Source organism: Uloborus diversus, chromosome 1, assembly GCF_026930045.1.
Source record: "Uloborus diversus isolate 005 chromosome 1, Udiv.v.3.1, whole genome shotgun sequence".
NCBI lineage: Eukaryota > Metazoa > Arthropoda > Arachnida > Araneae > Uloboridae > Uloborus > Uloborus diversus.
The window spans coordinates 243,810,993-243,829,528 of NC_072731.1; the positions used below are offsets into that span (position 1 = coordinate 243,810,993).

Consider the following 18,536-nt stretch of genomic DNA (forward strand, 5'->3'; position numbering starts at 1 on the left):
ATGATGTCACTTTTTTTTCCCACTTTTTCGACCGCCTTCCCGTCTGTCACAAGAATTCACTTAACCTTAGCACCTTCCCTTGTCACACAATATCGCAAAAACGTTTTTTTGTCAATTGAAATGTGTAATGTCACAGTTCTTAGCAACCCTTCCCTTTGCCTCAAAGACACATTTTCAAGAATCCTTCCACTCCCTCAAAGCGTGACATCATTTGTAGACAACCCCTTAAATCTGACGTTACTGGAACATTCAAAATCCTTACTGGCAGGAGTGCCGTCCTGGGGGGAGGGGGTCATGCACAGATTGCGCCATTGAAGTTTTTAGGGTATCTTTCACTTTTTTTTTGGAAGGGCTCTTTTTTTTGGGAGGGGGGGGGGGGGGGTTCGCGATGGTCGGGGGAGGGGGGCTGCGCCTTTTCTCTTAGAGGTGTGGGCGCCCCTGTTACTGGATCACTCAAAATCCGTTAGAATCATAGACTGAAAGCTACAAACCTAGGTCAATTTACTAAATACTAAACTGGCATTGAACTATAGCATGTTAAGCAGACTTGAAGCTTTAAATTCTTAATTGCAGTAGTAGTGCAACTGTAATTACTTTGCCCCAACTAAATTTCTTTTAAAATAGTAGTTCTGACGCTCCGTCTCTTAAACTTCTGTTTGTTAAATTATACCTTACTGAACCTTTTTTCCTTTCTAGCCGTATATACACATGACAAATAGCCGTATATACACATGAGAAGTTTGTTCAAAAATCTCAGATGGCCCTTCCAGAAGCTATCACCTAAATCCACCACTGCTCTCACTGACTTTATTGCCGTCAGTAATTCAGTAGTAATTATGGCAGATTTTGAGTGGAACCAAAAATTGTGGTGAAATCACCTTTAAACTTCATTTGTGGGAATCCTTTTGCATTTTGAAGGATGCATGCCCTATTAAATTAAATTGTTTAATTTGATATTTCCTGTTATTTTTATAGTAGTTATAAGAGCTGTCATAATGAAATATGTTTGTAATTTTTTCTTCAAATTTGTTCATTTCTCTTCGTTAGTATTATTGGAGCTAACACTTTTGTGAGACCGGTCATTTGAATGGGGCAATCCCCCCCCCACTCCCTATTCCGGTTTTGAGGTATTAAATGTTTTTATATTTCAGTGGATGTGTTTTTTTCTGTTTTCTGATAAAATTTGCATTGAGTACACACTTTTTGCCCCCCCTCCCTGGAAAAATTGGAAATGACTTGCTTCACTGTTAAATTTTATTTCTTCTAATGGCTTGCAATTTCCTTCTCACTTACTTTTTTTTTATACATATGTACCACAATACTGAAACCAGATTTTTTCCTACATACATTAATAAAGAATGGTTCAGTCACTATTTTTTACAGTTTTTTTTTTTTTTTTTTTTTTGTGATCAGGACCTTTTTTTCTTCAGAGTAAACAAATGAATCAGCTTTTCCAAATGCTATTTTTCGTGTTGCGTATATAATTTTATTAAGTATGTAGTGTTCTTGATATGAAAATTCACAAAATTAAAAAAATAAATTTGTTTCTTGCAGGTAAGAAAGCAAATGGGGTCATGAAAACCGGCCCTGTGGGTTCAAACTCCAGGTCGCCCACCCCTTCCCCCATGGAGGGCAAACACAGTCGGTTTGCCATGCTCGGCAGACTCTTCAAGCCCTGGAAATGGAAGCGGAAGAAAAAGAGCGACAAATTTGAACAGACGTCCAGAAGTAAGTAGAGACTGGTACTGTTTCCTCAAAATAAACATGGTTGGTTAACTGAAAATGACTTTGACAGAAATCTATTGACACAAATATTTTGAAAAGACAACTATTTTCGGACCATAAACATATGAAGAAGGAAGAGCATTTTAAAACTATTTTCGATTTTAAAGCTGTTGGCTCCGCTTAATCGAATATCGTCGGTTCCAAGAAATATTCGATTAAGCAGGGTATTTGATTAGGCGGGAAGTTTTTTTAGCTATCTAAATTGACAACATTTGTCTTATAACATAATATGTGTAAATCAATAGCTATATAAAAAAATAATTAATGTAATTGGTAAAAAGTTTTTAAAATAAACTAAATAAACAACAAAATGATTATATATATAATGTGTGTGTAGGATATTACAAGTATGTATGAAAATTATTAGAGACGTACCGAGTAGCACTTTGGCCGAGTACCGAGTACTCGGCCTTTCACTACTCGGCCGAGTACCGAGTTACCGAGTACTCGGCCTTTCACTACTCTGCCGAGTTACCAAGTACCAATTACGTTTTAAGAAGAACCACCGACACACATGTGATGAATTTTGAACTTATTGGGAATAGTAGTATAGACCTCCTTGTCCATATAATAGTTTTTAAAACTAAATTCCTGCTGAAATTTAATTATGCATTACATGAACAATTTTGTTTGTGTCAAAAATTTTACAAAAAAATTATTTTTAAAATTAAAAATAAATAAAAGGTATGATTAATCCAGTTGAAATTAAAACAAATTACAGTAAAATCCCTCTAATTCGGACACTGACAGGACAATTTTTTTTGTCCGCAATAGAGAGGTGTCCGCAGGACAGGGATTTAATAATGTTATTTGCATTGGAACTGGGGAATTAAAAATTGTCTGCATAAGAGAGGTGTCCGTTAGGAGGGGTTTCACTGTATACCAATCAATTATAGTTCTAGTTCGCCAAACATAAATAATTTTTAAAAGCAGATAAAACAAATATGCAGGAACACTGCAGACACGTGTTTCTGCCCCCTCCCCCTTCCCGTTACAAGGAACATCTTTTTTAGTGTACTATAACATGTGAGCTAAAGAATGTAAAATTCGACAAAAAAATCTGACTTTTGTCGGATGCCTTTAAATCCACGAGCTCCCATTTTGTGCATTGAAAAAGGAATTCCTTGTAATGCCAAGTGTTCCTGCACTGTGCTTTTAACGTTGTTTTATTTCCTTTTATTTTTTAAGCAAAGGTATTTTTATATTTTTTATAACTAATTTTTGTTTGTAGCAAAAATCCATTTTTAATATAAAAATTCCATATTTTCTATACTTACCTTTTTTGCATAATTTTTAATAAATAAGTTTTATTTACTTTAGGGACATTAAAATAAAGATTTATTCCATTGAAGTGTTACAAACTTCATTATTCTCAAAATTTAAATTCGACTTATAAATTTTAATTGTAAATGATTGCAGAATATAATGCTTGCTTTTTTTTTTTATAAATTTTAGTATCTGTCTCGGACAATATTCAATTTTTTGCAACTACTCGGTATTGGCCGAGTATCTGATCAGAATTTGGCCGAGTACCGAGTACTCGGCAAATTGGCCGAGTAGGCCGAGTACCGAATAGTTACCGAGTACTCGGTACGTCTCTAAAAATTATAAAGTAATTTCCGGCTTGAGTCATGAAATCTTTGTTTTGGCCACTTTTTTCAGAACATTATTTTTTGAAAAATTCCATAACAGTGGATTGCTTGCTTGTAGCCTTTTAGGAACACTTTTCTGACTCCCTTTTTTTCCTCCTCATCTACTGTGTTTTACATTTAATATTTATAAATTTATTATGGTTTGGTATAAAATGTATCTTTCTTTGTGCTATTTAATTTAATTATCGACCGTGCTATGTATTTTTTTTTTTGATGCAATGGCAAAGACAGAAACGATTTGATATGATAATGGAAATGTTTTGAAGGAATATGAATGTTGTCCCCCCCCCCCCCATTGTCGGCGAAATATATTACCTTATATTTTTACATCAATAATAGTTCTTACTTTAATTTATTTTTAATTTGTTCAAAATTTTTCTCTGCAAATATATTTGCGAAATATGATCACTATTATTCGATTATCCGGGGAAATTATTCGATTAAGCTAGGATCTTTAACATTGAGTCTATGGGGAAATAAGAGGAGGTTTAAACTTGCGGCAAGTTTTAGTCATCACTATTTTTCTTAAATTTTTTTTTCAAACTTGCCAAGTTTTAAATCCAATATCAAAGAAAGTAAAAAAATGTTTTCTAAATGAATTGAAGAACATGGGGAAATCCAACTTCTATGAGGAACTGCTATGGAACCTGGTAACTGTTTAGATCTGAACTTTTTTTGTCAGTGACCGTCTTTCCCGCATCTCGTCTTTCCCGCATCTCATTTCAACCAAACTTGGCTTCTTTTTCACATTTATGTTTTGTTGGGATATCATTACTTTTTGAAAAGCTAAATCAAAGGTTATGTTCTAATTTAGGCAGTTATAAGTGCAAAAGCGTATATTACAAATATGTGATTTCCCTTTTTTTCCCCCCTGCTGTTATGGTGCACTGGTTTGCGGTTTCTTTTTACTAGAAGTTATGAAGATATTTTGATAACTGGGGACTTGGTGCGATCGCCAATTGTGGGCAATAATCATCTGTTTTCCCATTTATCAGCAAGGCCAACATACATTATCTCTTGGTCTTTGGCTGCCTCAAATTTGTCGACAATTAGGAAAATTGCTAAGACTCTTCTCAAAATCTGTCTGGAGTTTCTTTATTGTTTGGGGGTATTATCATAATGTAGATTTTCAAATATGCAGAATTTGCGAAAATATTTCTCAATTGTTTAAATTATTGCTGCCGATTTTGCTCCTCCTGTAAAATTTTGCATTTGATTAAGATCTAAAGTTTTTATAAAATTTTAAAGCCGGGTATTTTTTGATTTTAAAGGCTTAGCTCTAGATTTGAAATTTGTATTATTTGATGGATCATTTTTCATTTTAGTGGAACTTAAAGTATTGTTTCAAGCCCCATTTCTTTAGAAATTAAATTGTTAATTTAAAACTTCAACAACCTTGTTTTGGCAACGTTTGACAAGCCAATTTGTTTTGATTTATTTGGCGAAATATATTGCAATCGCCTCACAGCACGGTGAAGTGATTATATGAGCATAGTTTTTTGCCATTTTAATGTAGTTTTTTGACTTTTTAGATTTTTCCCTTTACATATGCATGAAAATCTAGTATGTGAGACTCTTGGAAGTTCGTAAACATTTTGATGAGTCCATCAGTGTAAAAGATGACACTTTTCAGATTTTAATAATTCCATAACTATAAGAGGTTCATTCATGAAATTTAGGATTATAGGTCTGCTAGGCAGCTCTATTAGACACACAAAATTTCAAGCACGTAGATTTAATAGTTTTTGAGAAATGAGGGAGTCGAAAGCAGCTTGAAATTGTTCGTGTAAGCTATACACTGGCAGATGTGTTGCCTGATTTCCGAACTTGGCTGACACACTGCCGTGTGTCTAAATAAAGGAAATTTGAATTTAATTTTCACCTGGAGATGAAGCACACTTAGGCCTTAAGAAAGATATGAAAACGTGTAACATTTCGGCATTTTGCTAAAACTTTTTCCTCAGTTTTAAATTTTATGCTAAAAAACTTTTGAACGCAGCTTAAATCCTGTGTCAGACCTTCAGTTTAATTTTGAACCACAATTTCTTTATTTTTAACTGCCCTACTCAATTTAATATATTTATTGCATTAGTTTTTAAAAAATAGATTAAAAGCTTTTTGTAGTCAGAGCCGGGGTTAAGCCAATTAGAGTGAGGCCCAATTGGGGCCCCGTGCCAGCAAGGACCCTGCTCTAAAGAATCTCTCCCCCCCCCCCCCAAAAAAATAAGAAAATAAAAATAAATAAAAAGCTCAAATAAACTTTACTGATATTTATTATAATACGCTTAATTGATATTTAATCTGGTGGTATGGAGCTATTTTCAGTTTGATTGATGGAGCTACAGAGAGTTTCCTGTCTATATCCAAGGCCGTACCCGCTGTACCCTATAACTTTCAGTCAAGAAAAAGGAACTAGTTAGTGGGGAATCAAATTTTTAATGATTATTGGCAATTAATACATTGAGCAATAACGTAAATAACATAGGGTCAAGGGACCCTATCTAGGACTGTGCTATCATGTGGGCAATGTGGGAATTTGCCCCAAGCCCCGAAATCGTAGGAATTCCCAAAGCTAACTTTTAAATAAATTTTTTAACTTTAACCCATGTTAGAATTGGGATGTAAAATAAATTATTTTAATGAAAGTAGTGTAACTTTAAAGCAGAGAGAAATTTCTTAATTTTTTAAAAACTCTTTCATATTTTGCAACATCACAAGATTTCTATTATTTATTATAATATTGCATCTAATAAAAGGAAGGGCAATTTCAACAACTACAAAAATGTAAATTGACATTAATTTTAGAGTTTTTGGAAGATGCAATGAGCTGTCTATACAATATTGCAATTTTTTCTTTTTTCTTTTTTTAATTCTAAATTAGAGTTGAAAACTTTTTTCAAAACCTTGCTAGCTGAGTGCAACGCTGGGCCTTCTTGTTTTTTTTTTTCAAAGCCAAGTTTTCTGAAAAATTTGAAGTGGTGCAAAGTACAAAGCATGGCTCAGATTTACCCTAAATATTATATCTACTGGAGCTGTTTTTTTTTTCTTTATGCATGATTTTAAAATTAAGTGCCTTAATATATATGTACTAAGCATTTATAGTTTACTGGTAAATTAAAATATTTTATAAAAGGTTTATTGTTTTGTTTATTTTTACTAATCTTGCTCTTTGGTTGCAGCTCTTGAAAGAAAAATATCAATGCGTTCTACCAAAGATGAGCTTATTAAAAAGGGCGTTCTTTTGCCAGATGGTTCTGATAAAGATCAAGATGGCAAACTGAATGGTAATTGACATTTTGCTCATATGAGAGATACTTAGAAACTTTTGTGTTTTTCAACTTCATTTTAATTTGTGCTGATGTAAAATTTTGCGCCTTTTTAAATACATTTTTGAGACAACCTAAATGTTTATTTAAAAATAATTCTGTATGTTTAGACCGGCTGATAGCTTGTTTAACTACTGTCATATATTTCAAAATTAGAAATTTCTTTTATTTTCAAAGCTTGAAAAATACACACAGTGACAGGCAAGAAAATATTCACATTTTAAAGAATTTCTAGAGAAAAAGAGAACAATTGTTCTATAAGTTTTGTAATTTTTATCACAAAACCTATGCTCTAGCTTACATGTTTCAATAAAAATTAAATCACTCATGCATTTAGAGGACTAGCAACAGACTGATGAAACAAAAAGCATTTTTTGATAATCCTTCATTGTAACTAGTTGGGTATAAGCTGTATATTTCAGGAATTAGTTTACTTACTATGTAATATAATTTTAGACATTTTCGTGGAAGTGTCACGTACATTCACGAAGATAGTATAAGCATTTCTTTCAAAAATATCAATTTTGGTCTCCATGTTTTTGACTTATTACATGCAAATTTTTCCGTCCCGGCGTACCAAACTTTTAGAAAACTTAACAGCAACCAAGAGAATCATTATACTGAAATTTAAAATAAAAATTTTGAAAAATTGATGAAATGATTATTTAAAGCAATTAATTTCTCACTGCATACGTGAAAGATAGTGTTATATAATTAAAAGTTATTTATCTGTTTCAAATCAGAGTATAAACCTTTCTATAAAAATCTTTTATTTAACATGAACACCACTTGCTTCTTGCAAGATAAAAGGCAACTGAATACATGGTGAAAATCAAAACATGTTGCTGAAAAGCAACAGTTGGAGATGCAGTTACATGTTTAGTTACATGTGTGCCAACACCTGATTGACCCATTGATATTTAAATTAGCTTTTGGCTGTTGACCAATCACATGTTGGCTACAGCTACAGTTAAGATACTGAAATTAATTTAAGAAATACTTAATCTAATTTTATATTAATTTTAATAGGTAATTAAATATATATTTTATTTTTTAACATGAAAGAATACTCTACAGATAGCAGTTCATAACTTTCAAAATTTCTTGAGCAATAGATTTGGCAACTCATAAAAACAATTGCTGTTGAATATAATAAAAACTAAGATATCTGTGACCTAATGAGCCGAATTTCATTAGTTCTCAGGTAGGCGATGAATTATAAGAGATTGTTCACAATAACCTATTTTTATCACGAATCACACTGAGTGCATGCAAGTGTTACAAATTTATGAATTAGACTTCATTTGGTTGCCAATGTCTTAAGTTTTTATTATATTCGACTAGATTTTTTTTTAATAAGTTGCTAAACCTATTGCTCAAGAAATTTTGAAGGTTATAAATTGCTATCTTTCCAACATGCTCAGTGAGAAATTAGTTACTTTTTGTTCTTATTTCATCAAACTTCCAAAACTTTTATTTCAGATTTTAGTGCATTGGTTCTCCTATATTCTGACAAATTTTCTGAAAGTTTGATACCCCAGGATAAAAAACTGCCAGTTATAAGCCAAAAACATGCAAATAAAATTGATATTTTTGAAAGAAATTCTCATATTGTCCTGAATTTGAGTTAAAACTTAACTAAAATGTATAAAATTGTTGATCATAAAAAGTATACTAATTGCTGAAATTTGCAGCCTTATGCCCCGCTATTTATGGTGAAGGATGCTCAAAAGGTTTTTGGTTTCATCAATATGTATAGGTCCCCTAATTATGTAGATGATTTAATTTTATTGAAACATGTCAGCTGAAGCTTGCCTTTTAATGTGACAAAAGTTATAGGAGAATTGAGACAGTGAGAAGCAAAGGAATGTAAGTGGCAAAATTAAAAATTTCGAGATAGCCAGTACACATGGTAGGTGAACCTCTCTTCTGTCTTGGGGCAAGAGATGGTACTAGTAGCCCTGGTAGTTGCTGCTATACAGCAAGATTTAAAAAAAAAATTAATGAAAGCCTACCTAGAATGTTATCTTTAAACCTGTTTTACTCAAAACTTGAAAATATCCACTTACATCCCTTTGCTTCTCATTGCCTCAATTGTTCTCTTATTAACTGAGAAAAGTCTTTAAAATGCAAATTTTTTTCATGTGATGCAGTTTTTCTTTTGATCACTGCTGTATGTGGGAAGTACATAAATGAGAGGAAAATACAGAAATTGGGTTTGAATATTACTATTCAAAATCAAACCACAATTAGTTTTGTCTTTATCTGATTTTATAATTGAAGGTCTAGGGGCAAGAATGTGATATGCCACAGGATATGAATTTTCAAATAGGCCAATTTTTGAAACATTCTACAAATATTTTTATAGTTATTATGCATTCTATATAATATTCTGCAATACTGAAACTAGATGTGTTTCAAGATATGTTCCTAGATATTCTCCAAGTGACATTATCCATTGTCATGTTTGTTTCAATTATCAAAGCAGCATTTAGAACATAAAGCTCATTTTTTTCAGAAGTGTGGCTTGTCACATTCTTGCCCTGAGACCTTAAATTCTGTGTATGTTAACATTTAATTAAACAAAGTTTACATTTTGAGGAATTTAAATTTGTTTTAATTTTACATTTTGTTTTGTTAAGTAGAAAAAGACAAATTAGCTCAACTAATAGGGTTATCTATTTTGACATGCCGCGGAAAAAAACTAAGTATATCCTCTACTTAAAACAGTAAACAGAGGGTTAGAGAGAAAAAAAGAGCACTCAATTTATTAAGAAATGAAACTATACTCTTGCTCTGAAAATAAAAATTATTAGAACAAGTTTAATAAAGCTCTAAATGTTAGTTAGTTACATGTGATTAACATTTTTATTTATTCATTTGATGCATCGGGTTTGTTCAAAAAATTTCTCAGTGGAATTTTTATTATCCTTTTTCAAAAGAAGAAAAAATCTTGTCAAGTGGCATAAATTTGATTCAAATAATCTAAAAACATTAATTTTCTGTAGATAAACTGTTTTGTTTAAAATCCTTACTATTTTTTTTTTTTTAATTTTAGATTCCGCACATCTGAATCACATTCCTCAGATCAACGGATATATTTCTGATAGTGGTATTTCCGAGAGTGAGAAGCAGCGTGGTGTACAGAATTCGTTCTGTTCTCCTTCATCATGTCTGGACTCTTATAACACCATTGTTGTTACTAGCTCTAGTGGATCTACTATCCTCACTTCAGCATCTCACAATAATGGTTGGTAACAGCTATTTTTGTACAACAATAGGAGCTATTGGTTAGAATATTGATTTTGTGTATCTATGTTTTTGAGGGAATGGCGTATTTGTTGATTTCTAATGTCCCTGCTGAATGGCATAGAGCTTGTTGCTTAATTATGATAGTTATTTTTTAAATATGGTAACATGTTTCAAATACAGTGTGTCCTGAAAAAGACTGACTGTTTTCAAAAATTTGTAACAGGAGAATGGTTAATGATAAAAAAATAATTTTTGCAGAAAATTCATGTGTTCCGTAAGTTTTGTCCCCCAATATTCCAAATTTTAGTTCAAAATTTTTTCAATAGATGGCGCTGCAGATTGTAAGACCAAATATCAAAGAAATACAGACAATTACATCATAGTTTTTCGAAAAATGTTTTTAATAAGCAAAATTATATAACATTTTCAAAATGCCCGCTGCCACCAGCAGCAACCACATGTTGCAATCAGAGGAAAAATCGGTGAATTCCAATAATTTTTTGACTTGGAGGCTTACTATCTGCAGCGCCATCTATGGAAAAAACTTTGAACTAAAATTTGGAACTCTGGGGGACGAAGCCTACGGCCCACCACATGAATGTTCTGAAAATTTTTTTATCATTAACCATTCCCTTGTTGTAAATTTTTGGAAACAGTCGGCCTTTTTCAGGACACCCTGTATGTACACATAATGAAGAGGAACATTCAAGTTTTTAAAAATTGCAGTATTGCTGTATATTAAGCAATAAATTACCGCCATTAACCTGGACTAAGGCAGAACTATTTGCAATATACTGACAGTCTGGTTGTGCCATGCAGACAGAGACTGCAGTTTTGTAAATTTTATGAACTCTTCAGTCTGGAATAGACAATAATAGAGCTGGAGGCAGATGTCATCTGATTGAAACTGAGTGCCAACAAACTAGTTCTGCATTAGCCCTGGCATAAGGGCGGTAACTTTCTGCTTAATACATACCTGCCAACTCTAGAGGTTCTTTCTTTTTGAGCATTTCTCTCGATTATGTATGTAATGTAAGGAACCTGCATTTAATTTTACTTCAATGGATAGTAAAAAATAACAAAAAATATGATATTGCCGCGTGTCTGAATCGTACTGGATTTTTCCCCAGTAGATGTTGGCAGGTATGTTAACACCAAGGCCGTACCCTCAATTGAGGAGTGGAACTGTACCATTGCTGCAGACCCTTGCTGGTGTGCTAAATTTAATTCAGCTACCAGTTTCTTGGCACTCTCAGCTTCAATGAAATGACATCTGGCTCCAGCTTGGTTATTGTCTGCTCCAGACTGACAAGTCCTAATAAGGATGGAACTGCAGACTCTGTATGGCATAACCAGACTGTTGGTATACTGCATTGCAGTATACAGTTAAACTCGCTTGTAACAAGCACAAAGGGAGCGTGAAATTTGCTATAACAGAGTGCTCGTAAAAACAGGTTTGTCTTAAAAATCATAAGATTTCAAAACACATTTGCTTTATGTGATTTTTATTTATGTGCAGTTCCAAAGAAGTTAATATGCTTTAAACTGATCTAGCTGTCTCTTTCTTGTTTTACTGTTTTTGGAAAAATGCTTATAGCTTGAAAACCATCGTCATTTGTACCCCAGCTTTTCTGCATATCAAAAGTCATTGACTGTGTTAAACAAGATTTGCCTTAAAATTCTTCACATTTGTCGTTATTGTTGTTGCTTTCATGATTGTTTTCATCTGCTTTAGTTTGAATTAGAGCAAGAGTAACCTCGGGGGAAAAATCTTGGAAGTGATAATGTTGGCAGCAAGTACTCAACAAATATCTTTCAAATGAATTTCTACTCCATAAATTAAAGTGCAGTAATCATGTGTTCTCGATATTTCTGACTCATCGCTAACTTTCAAAAGTTGAAGGAATTTTTCAAAGAAAGGATTAACTGTACTGGAAGTCAATAGAAATTTTATAAATCGCAAACTATTGTTCGCTTTAAGAGGGGTTAACTCGTTAAAAACGAGTTATGCTCCTATAGACTTTAGCATTGTACTAACCAAGTAATTCTGATTTCCTCGTTAAATCAGGGCTCGTTATAAGTGAGTTCGACTGTATCTCTGAATTTGCTGAATAAGGAAATTTCTTGGGAGGTCACAGCGAGCCCCCCTCCCCAAAAAAACACCTCTGGGGGTTCTGGACCAGGGATTCTCAGCTCTTGGTCTGGATCAAATAATCAGAGCTGTCTTCAGGGTCCTATTCAACTGTTTATACTACAAATAGTGGTGGGTATGGAAGACCCTGAAGTGAAAAGTGACCCCCCCCCCCCCTTGGAGGTGCTCCTGAATGGAACCATGGTGAACAAATGACTATATTTTTTATTGAATTAACTTTAGTTTTCAACAATGGGACCAATATACTTCACAAATTAATTTTTTCTTGGACTTATACAGCAGGTACAAAATATTCATAGATTTAATTTAAAATTAAAAGAAGACCTGTTAGATTTTCTTATGATCCAGAGAAAGAGATCCTACCATACTTTTTTCAAGATAGTGGCTTGGTTTAATATTGCAATGTCCCTGGATTGATGAATTTCATTTTCAATTGACCTAAACGAATGGAGGCTCCTCATTGAGTTTTGAAAGAAAAGTTTCAAAATAGTACTTCTGCATAGTGGCAGCAAGTTAGTTCCAGTGCAATTACTGCATTTTGTGTATCTGAAAGAATCTTACGAGAATTAAACCTTAGTTCTCATCATTATGCAATTTTAAGAACATTAATATCTACTAATCTGAAAGTGTTTTCCCTGCTCCCTTGCTTGGGAACAAGTCCTTTGTGAACAAGCAAGATCCACAAATTACCCTTGTTTCTTGTGTGAATGGCACAATCACAAAACAAAGAATCATTGAAAAAAGTGTCCTCATAGGAAAACAAAAAAATACAGAGAAGGAAAGTTTGGTTGATCCCGATCAAGTTCTGTTGTTTCCACATAAATTCCAGTTTAGCTTCTTAAAACAATTAGTCAAAGTTTTATAAAGATAAAAAATGTTTTAAATACCTAGGCAAGTTTCCAGGAATGATAGAATAAAAAAATGTGTTTTTCTAGGTCTAGATGCTTGGAAACATTTCAAAGACAGTGTTAGAAAGTAAAATACTTTTAAGTGAACAAGGAGCCTGAGTAGGAAAAGAAAAAAAAAAAAAAACATAGCTTATATAACTTGTTTAAAATTTTTATGTGTAATTTATCATATGTTGGCTCCTATTTACTGCACGTTACCCAGAAATATAAATAAAATTAAAAATTATAGAATTGGTATTCCTAGTGTAGACTTGTTACATTTATGTGTTTATTGCTAAAACTTGTAAAATATTTGACTTACAGTGTATTCATATGTTGAGAGGAATTCTGTTATGCTAGTATTATAATTGAGAATCTTTCTGATGATATATTCATGCAACCGACTGCGTAGTTTTAGTATTTTACTGTATAGTTTTCCCTTTCTCTGCAGTTAACTTTTTTTTTTCTTTTTCAGCCATGCCTGTGATACATAATGTTTCCTTGTTGAACCTTCCAGATGTTGAAGAGGTGCCTTCGCATGATGGGGAAACGATACTTTCAGTTCTTCCAGAACCTCCAATCTCTGTAAACGACATTGGACTGATCCCACCTCCTCCAATGTTCTCAAATCCTTCACCTCCCATCATTTCTAAATTTCATTCTCAGTCAGGTAAGGCATAGTTGTTTTGTGATAATAAAATTCTGGAATAGCAAACTTCTTGTCAAAATAGGTTGTCATATTTTCAAGTAAATTGAAATTGAGCAAGATTAAAATTGGGAACAGGAAAATCTTTTGATCATTTTCCGTTCAGATTTTTGTGTTGATATTAAGCAAACTTGTAATGTATTAATATATCCCCTTCAAAAATAAATAAATAAATAAAAAAGGTGACATTAAATTCAGCCTTTAAAAAGTAAAATAATTCACCGGCTAATTGAAGCAACATTAAAAGTTCCATTAAATAACCCACCCACTGAATAAATTCAATGTTTCAGCTGGGGTGCCCACCTAAAGGGGATCATGGTGCAGACTGCGCGATTGAAATTCTTAGGGGTGTGTGTGTTTTGAAGGGTATTTTTCTCATTTGGGGGGGGGTGGCTCTTGCTTTTTTTTGGGGAGGGGGTGGCCAAGATATTGCGGTGGGTAACCCCTTGCCCTTGGGGGGGGGGGGTAACCCCTGGTTCCGACGTCCAACATTAAAAATTTGTCATTTCGGTCCTATGTTAGACAGTGTCAGACAAGTATTTAAACTGCTATATAAATTTCACACTTTGAAAGGGGTTGTCTAAATATGATCCTAGAAAAATGAATGACTTTATAAAATGTAACTGGAGAGTATCATAATCTTTTTGTATTTTCCAAGAGTGATTTTTTTTATCACTGAGGATTAATAAACAGAAGTTTCACTGTAGTAAATTGATGAAAAGGCAGTTACGGTATGAACTTCAACCTTATTTCTTTGTTCTCGCCAATTCATAAAGTAAATAAGGCATCAAACACCATTATAAAGTTAGTGTAGGAACACGTTTCGTTTTGATGCAGTCCAAAAGAAAAATACTGGCCATTTCATCCTGAAATGTTGCTTATTACAGCCCTTTCTCACTCTGAGTTCTTCAATCTTTCTTAATAAAACTTAAGTAAAATGCATAAGTTTTCATTGAAATTTCTCTATTATTTTACCTCAACCAAAAGTCAGTTTAATTGTAAAACATTTGACACTTATTTGTATGCTATGTACTAACAGCCTGGTTATGACATCCAGAGACTGCAGACTCATCAGTCTTGAATAGTCAATAACTGAGCTGGAGGCACATGTCCTCTTATTGTAGTTGAGATTACTCTCAAACTGGTGGCTAAAACAGAGTTCACAAGCGATACCTGATAACTACAGCTCTGTTATTGACTATTCTAGAGTGATGAACCCATGCCAAGTATGAAACTGCAATCTCAGGATGTCATGACTGATCTCCGTGAATTGTACAAAGTTCTACCTCAGCCCTGGCTTAAGGACGGTAACTTACTGCTTTTTCATGTGTATATTTTTAAATTTCAGATCCATCTGAAGATCAAAGTGATCTTGAAGATGTGGATTCTTCAGATGTCGATTCTCAAAGCCCATGTATAGTTTATGTCGGTCAACACGATCCTCCCACTGCTTCTAATGTGGAGGAGATCCCTGCCAAAGAACCTCATCCAATGAATGCAATGCCTAAAAAGAGTGCTTTGAAAAAGAAAGGTCCTTTTACTTGTGCTGATTTTCAAAGGCTCTCTATTGTCCATAGGTAAGTGCAGCAGTTTGGGCTATCCGCAAGGTTATGAATGGAACTTAAGTACAGTGAAATACGTTTAACACAAAAATGCTTAACACTAAAAATCGGTTTACCCCAAACTGGTACAGTGATCCGGACTGTATACTGCACACTTAAATATAAATCTTTTAACACAAAGTTTGTTTAACATGAAAAAAAAAATTTCCGGTTCTTTCAGCTTTGTGTTAAACTGTTTCCACTGTATCTTAAGAAAAGATTCAGAGACCCTTACTCTGGGGAGTGTTGCAGTGCTCCTGCACCCCCTTAAATATTTGAAGTATCCCACTGCCTGTTGGCAGAATATAAGAGAGAAAGAAATGCATGTGTATCTCTACATAGTATAAAATGAAGTCCCCAAAAAGCGTCTGTGTGTTTGAACTTGCAAAACTCGAGAACTACCCGGCCGATTGCGTTGAAATTTTCCCATTTTATTCCTTTAAGTCCTGAAAAGGTTTGCAGACCAGTTCGAATAAAATTCGATGAGTAGTTCTTTTTTTATTCCAATTTACGTCCAATTTTCACCTAAATTCTGAAATAGGGGGGTGAAAAATTACTTACACATATTAATATTACATATCGTTAGAAAGGGTAGAATTTTCCGCGTTCTGCGCAATTAGTTTCAATGCTCTAACTTTATTACGGCGGGAGTTATTTGCGTTTTTAGCTTGAACTTTTTTAGGCTTAGCTGAAATTGAGGCACTACTTTCTTCATTAAATAAATCAATAAAAAATGAAGGAATTGTCCCACAGCTTTCTTTCTGCCGCCATTGGGAAAAAGCGACCTTTTTAACTCCAGATCTAACTCGACCTATGGTCGAAAAAAATAAGCTTTTATCTCGAAAGGAAAAAAAGTTACAAGCCATTTTAAATCAATTTTAAGAAATCTCGATTCCATTCAAATTGTGAACCATTTTCTTTGGCATTTTAATTCCTTAAACTTTATTTTGTGTTTCCACGGTTATGCATTTTAAATCTATCTTTCTGGATTTAATTTCTTCAAAGTATTTTAATATCTGTCGTCATTGTTTGGAAGCGAAATCATGATTTTTTTTTTATTTATTTTTTATGCCTGATTTTGAGTATACGTCACTTGACACAATTTTTATTTTCAAGGTGGACCGGGCAAAGCCGGGCAACGCAGCTAGTATACATGTATTTATTTGTAGTTGTTACATCAAATGACTACTTAAAGGCTCTAACTGTAGGACTTATCTTGAGTAGAAAGCTAATTAGAGTGATAGTGAATTAAGTTACAAATGCTAGTCAGATGAAACAATCATAATCTAAAATGTTCAATGTGGTAAACAAGCAAAATGTGGAATCATCCAATCGGTAAATAAAAATTAGCTAGCATGACTCACTGAGTGATGCTACAAGAATTGTTCAAATTCAAAAATCTAAAGGAAATCATGGCGAATATGTGGGAAAAAAGTGTGTGGACTGCATTCATTGCCAAGTTGAAAGACTTCTGGAGACGAGAAAGACTCCCTAAGAAGGAGTTAGTAAAACATTTCAGGAAAATTTGAAAAAAATGAAATTGTAAAGGGGTGTTGGATTTTCAGTTGCCTTGAGCAATACATTTTTAATACGTTGTTATGTAAGTTTTATCTGTTAATTTTTTAATAATGAATAAAAGTTAATGAAAATAAGTGAAATAAGCATGAAACACAGCTGAAAATTTTATTTGATTTCAATATCTGCATTTTATTCAGTGTTTGTCCTCTGTAATTTCAGTTAAGTGAAACAAAACCAATTGTAACATATTCATGAAATAAAACATTTGTCACTCTTGCAGCTCAATTTTTCACTATAGTTCAAATATTAGTTTCTTATAGAAATTTTTAAACATATTTATTATTTTGTTTTAAAATAAATTCACTTATTTGTATATTTCATTCAACAACAAAAAAATTATTTTGTTATACAATTTTATTTTTTTTTTATGTATCTGTAGATTGAAAAAGGGAAATTCATCTGGTGATGGAAAAGAAAACCGTCCAGTTCCATCAATATCCGTTAGCACGTCGGATGACTCGGATTCAGAATCTGATAGTCCAATATTATGGAAAGATTATTATGGAGATGATGAAGAATGTAAGTTTTGCAAGTTAATTTGGATTTCTTTTTCCAAATCTTTTTCCTTTCTTTGATTAATTTTTGTGCAAATGATATTTTGCTATTTTCATAAATGGGTGTAATTTCTGTATTGTACAATATATTAATCATTTTAGAGCATTTATCTCTTTATTTTATTTTTACAGCTTATTTTTGTTTTGGATATTAGTTATGATAAATTAGACTATCTGATCACTGAAGTCAATATGCCCCCCTACCCCCTTTAAAAGAAAAAACTCTGTATAGAAAATCTTTTATAATTAAAAACTGAGCGTATGTATCTATGTCCAAGTTTCTTCTCTTGAACGACAGCGCACTGATCATCGAACCAGGTATCGATGGATTCGTAATCTTCTCGTCTTCATGTTTGGCTATTTAGCATAATCCTCCAATAATAATTAGCGAAGATACCAACTAAAAACTATTAATTATGACTCTTAGATTTCAACATGAAATCCTTATTTTTCGAAGGCTTTCTTCCATTCAAATAGTTATTCAGTGCTTCATCTCAACTTTCCGTAACAATGCTTTTATTAAAATTTATAGTGGTGAAGAAAATCATAGAGACGAAAAATCTGTTGCCATTTTTGTTTCTCGAATTTGAACAAGTAAAATTCTGTATTTTCTTTTGAGGCTTTTTTTGTAATCGGGGATTTAAAATGTTTCCTTTTTGGTTATTTTTCTGCAATCAGCCGCAAAATTTTACTGTTTTTATTTTTGTTCAAGCCTGGTTGTTGAACATGTGTCACTTGACAAAACTTTTATTTTCGAGGTAGACCATGCAAAGTCAGGCGATGCAGCTAGTATGTACTTAAGACCTTGTAAATTGTTACATGTTTTGTTTTTATTTTACATTAAAAAATACTGGTATTTCATTGATTAGTTTTAGTCTCAGTGGCATAAGCTGTGTAGCAGAATACTGCGGCATCATTGCCTGGGTTTGAATCCCAGTCGAGGCACGGATGTTCAGGGTGTGGTCACTCACTCGGGAATACTGAAAATTTTCTAATGGCACTGAAAAACCGGGAAAACTACATAAAATTTACGACATACTCTA

At 33.1% G+C, this 18,536-nt stretch overlaps 1 protein-coding gene across 8 annotated transcripts in view; it reads left to right on the forward strand.

The window, feature by feature from the left end:
- Window positions 1-18,536, forward strand: part of LOC129234218 (phosphatase and actin regulator 4B-like) — a 162,390-nt gene that overhangs the window by 124,350 nt on the left and 19,504 nt on the right. For all 8 annotated transcript variants that reach the window (XM_054868149.1, XM_054868148.1, XM_054868147.1 and 5 more), the window contains 6 exons: window positions 1,555-1,728; window positions 6,617-6,721; window positions 9,822-10,013; window positions 13,530-13,724; window positions 15,109-15,337; window positions 17,319-17,458. In XM_054868149.1, coding sequence (XP_054724124.1) covers window positions 1,555-1,728; window positions 6,617-6,721; window positions 9,822-10,013; window positions 13,530-13,724; window positions 15,109-15,337; window positions 17,319-17,458 — 1,035 coding nt within the window. The remainder of the gene's footprint in view (window positions 1-1,554; window positions 1,729-6,616; window positions 6,722-9,821; window positions 10,014-13,529; window positions 13,725-15,108; window positions 15,338-17,318; window positions 17,459-18,536) is intronic.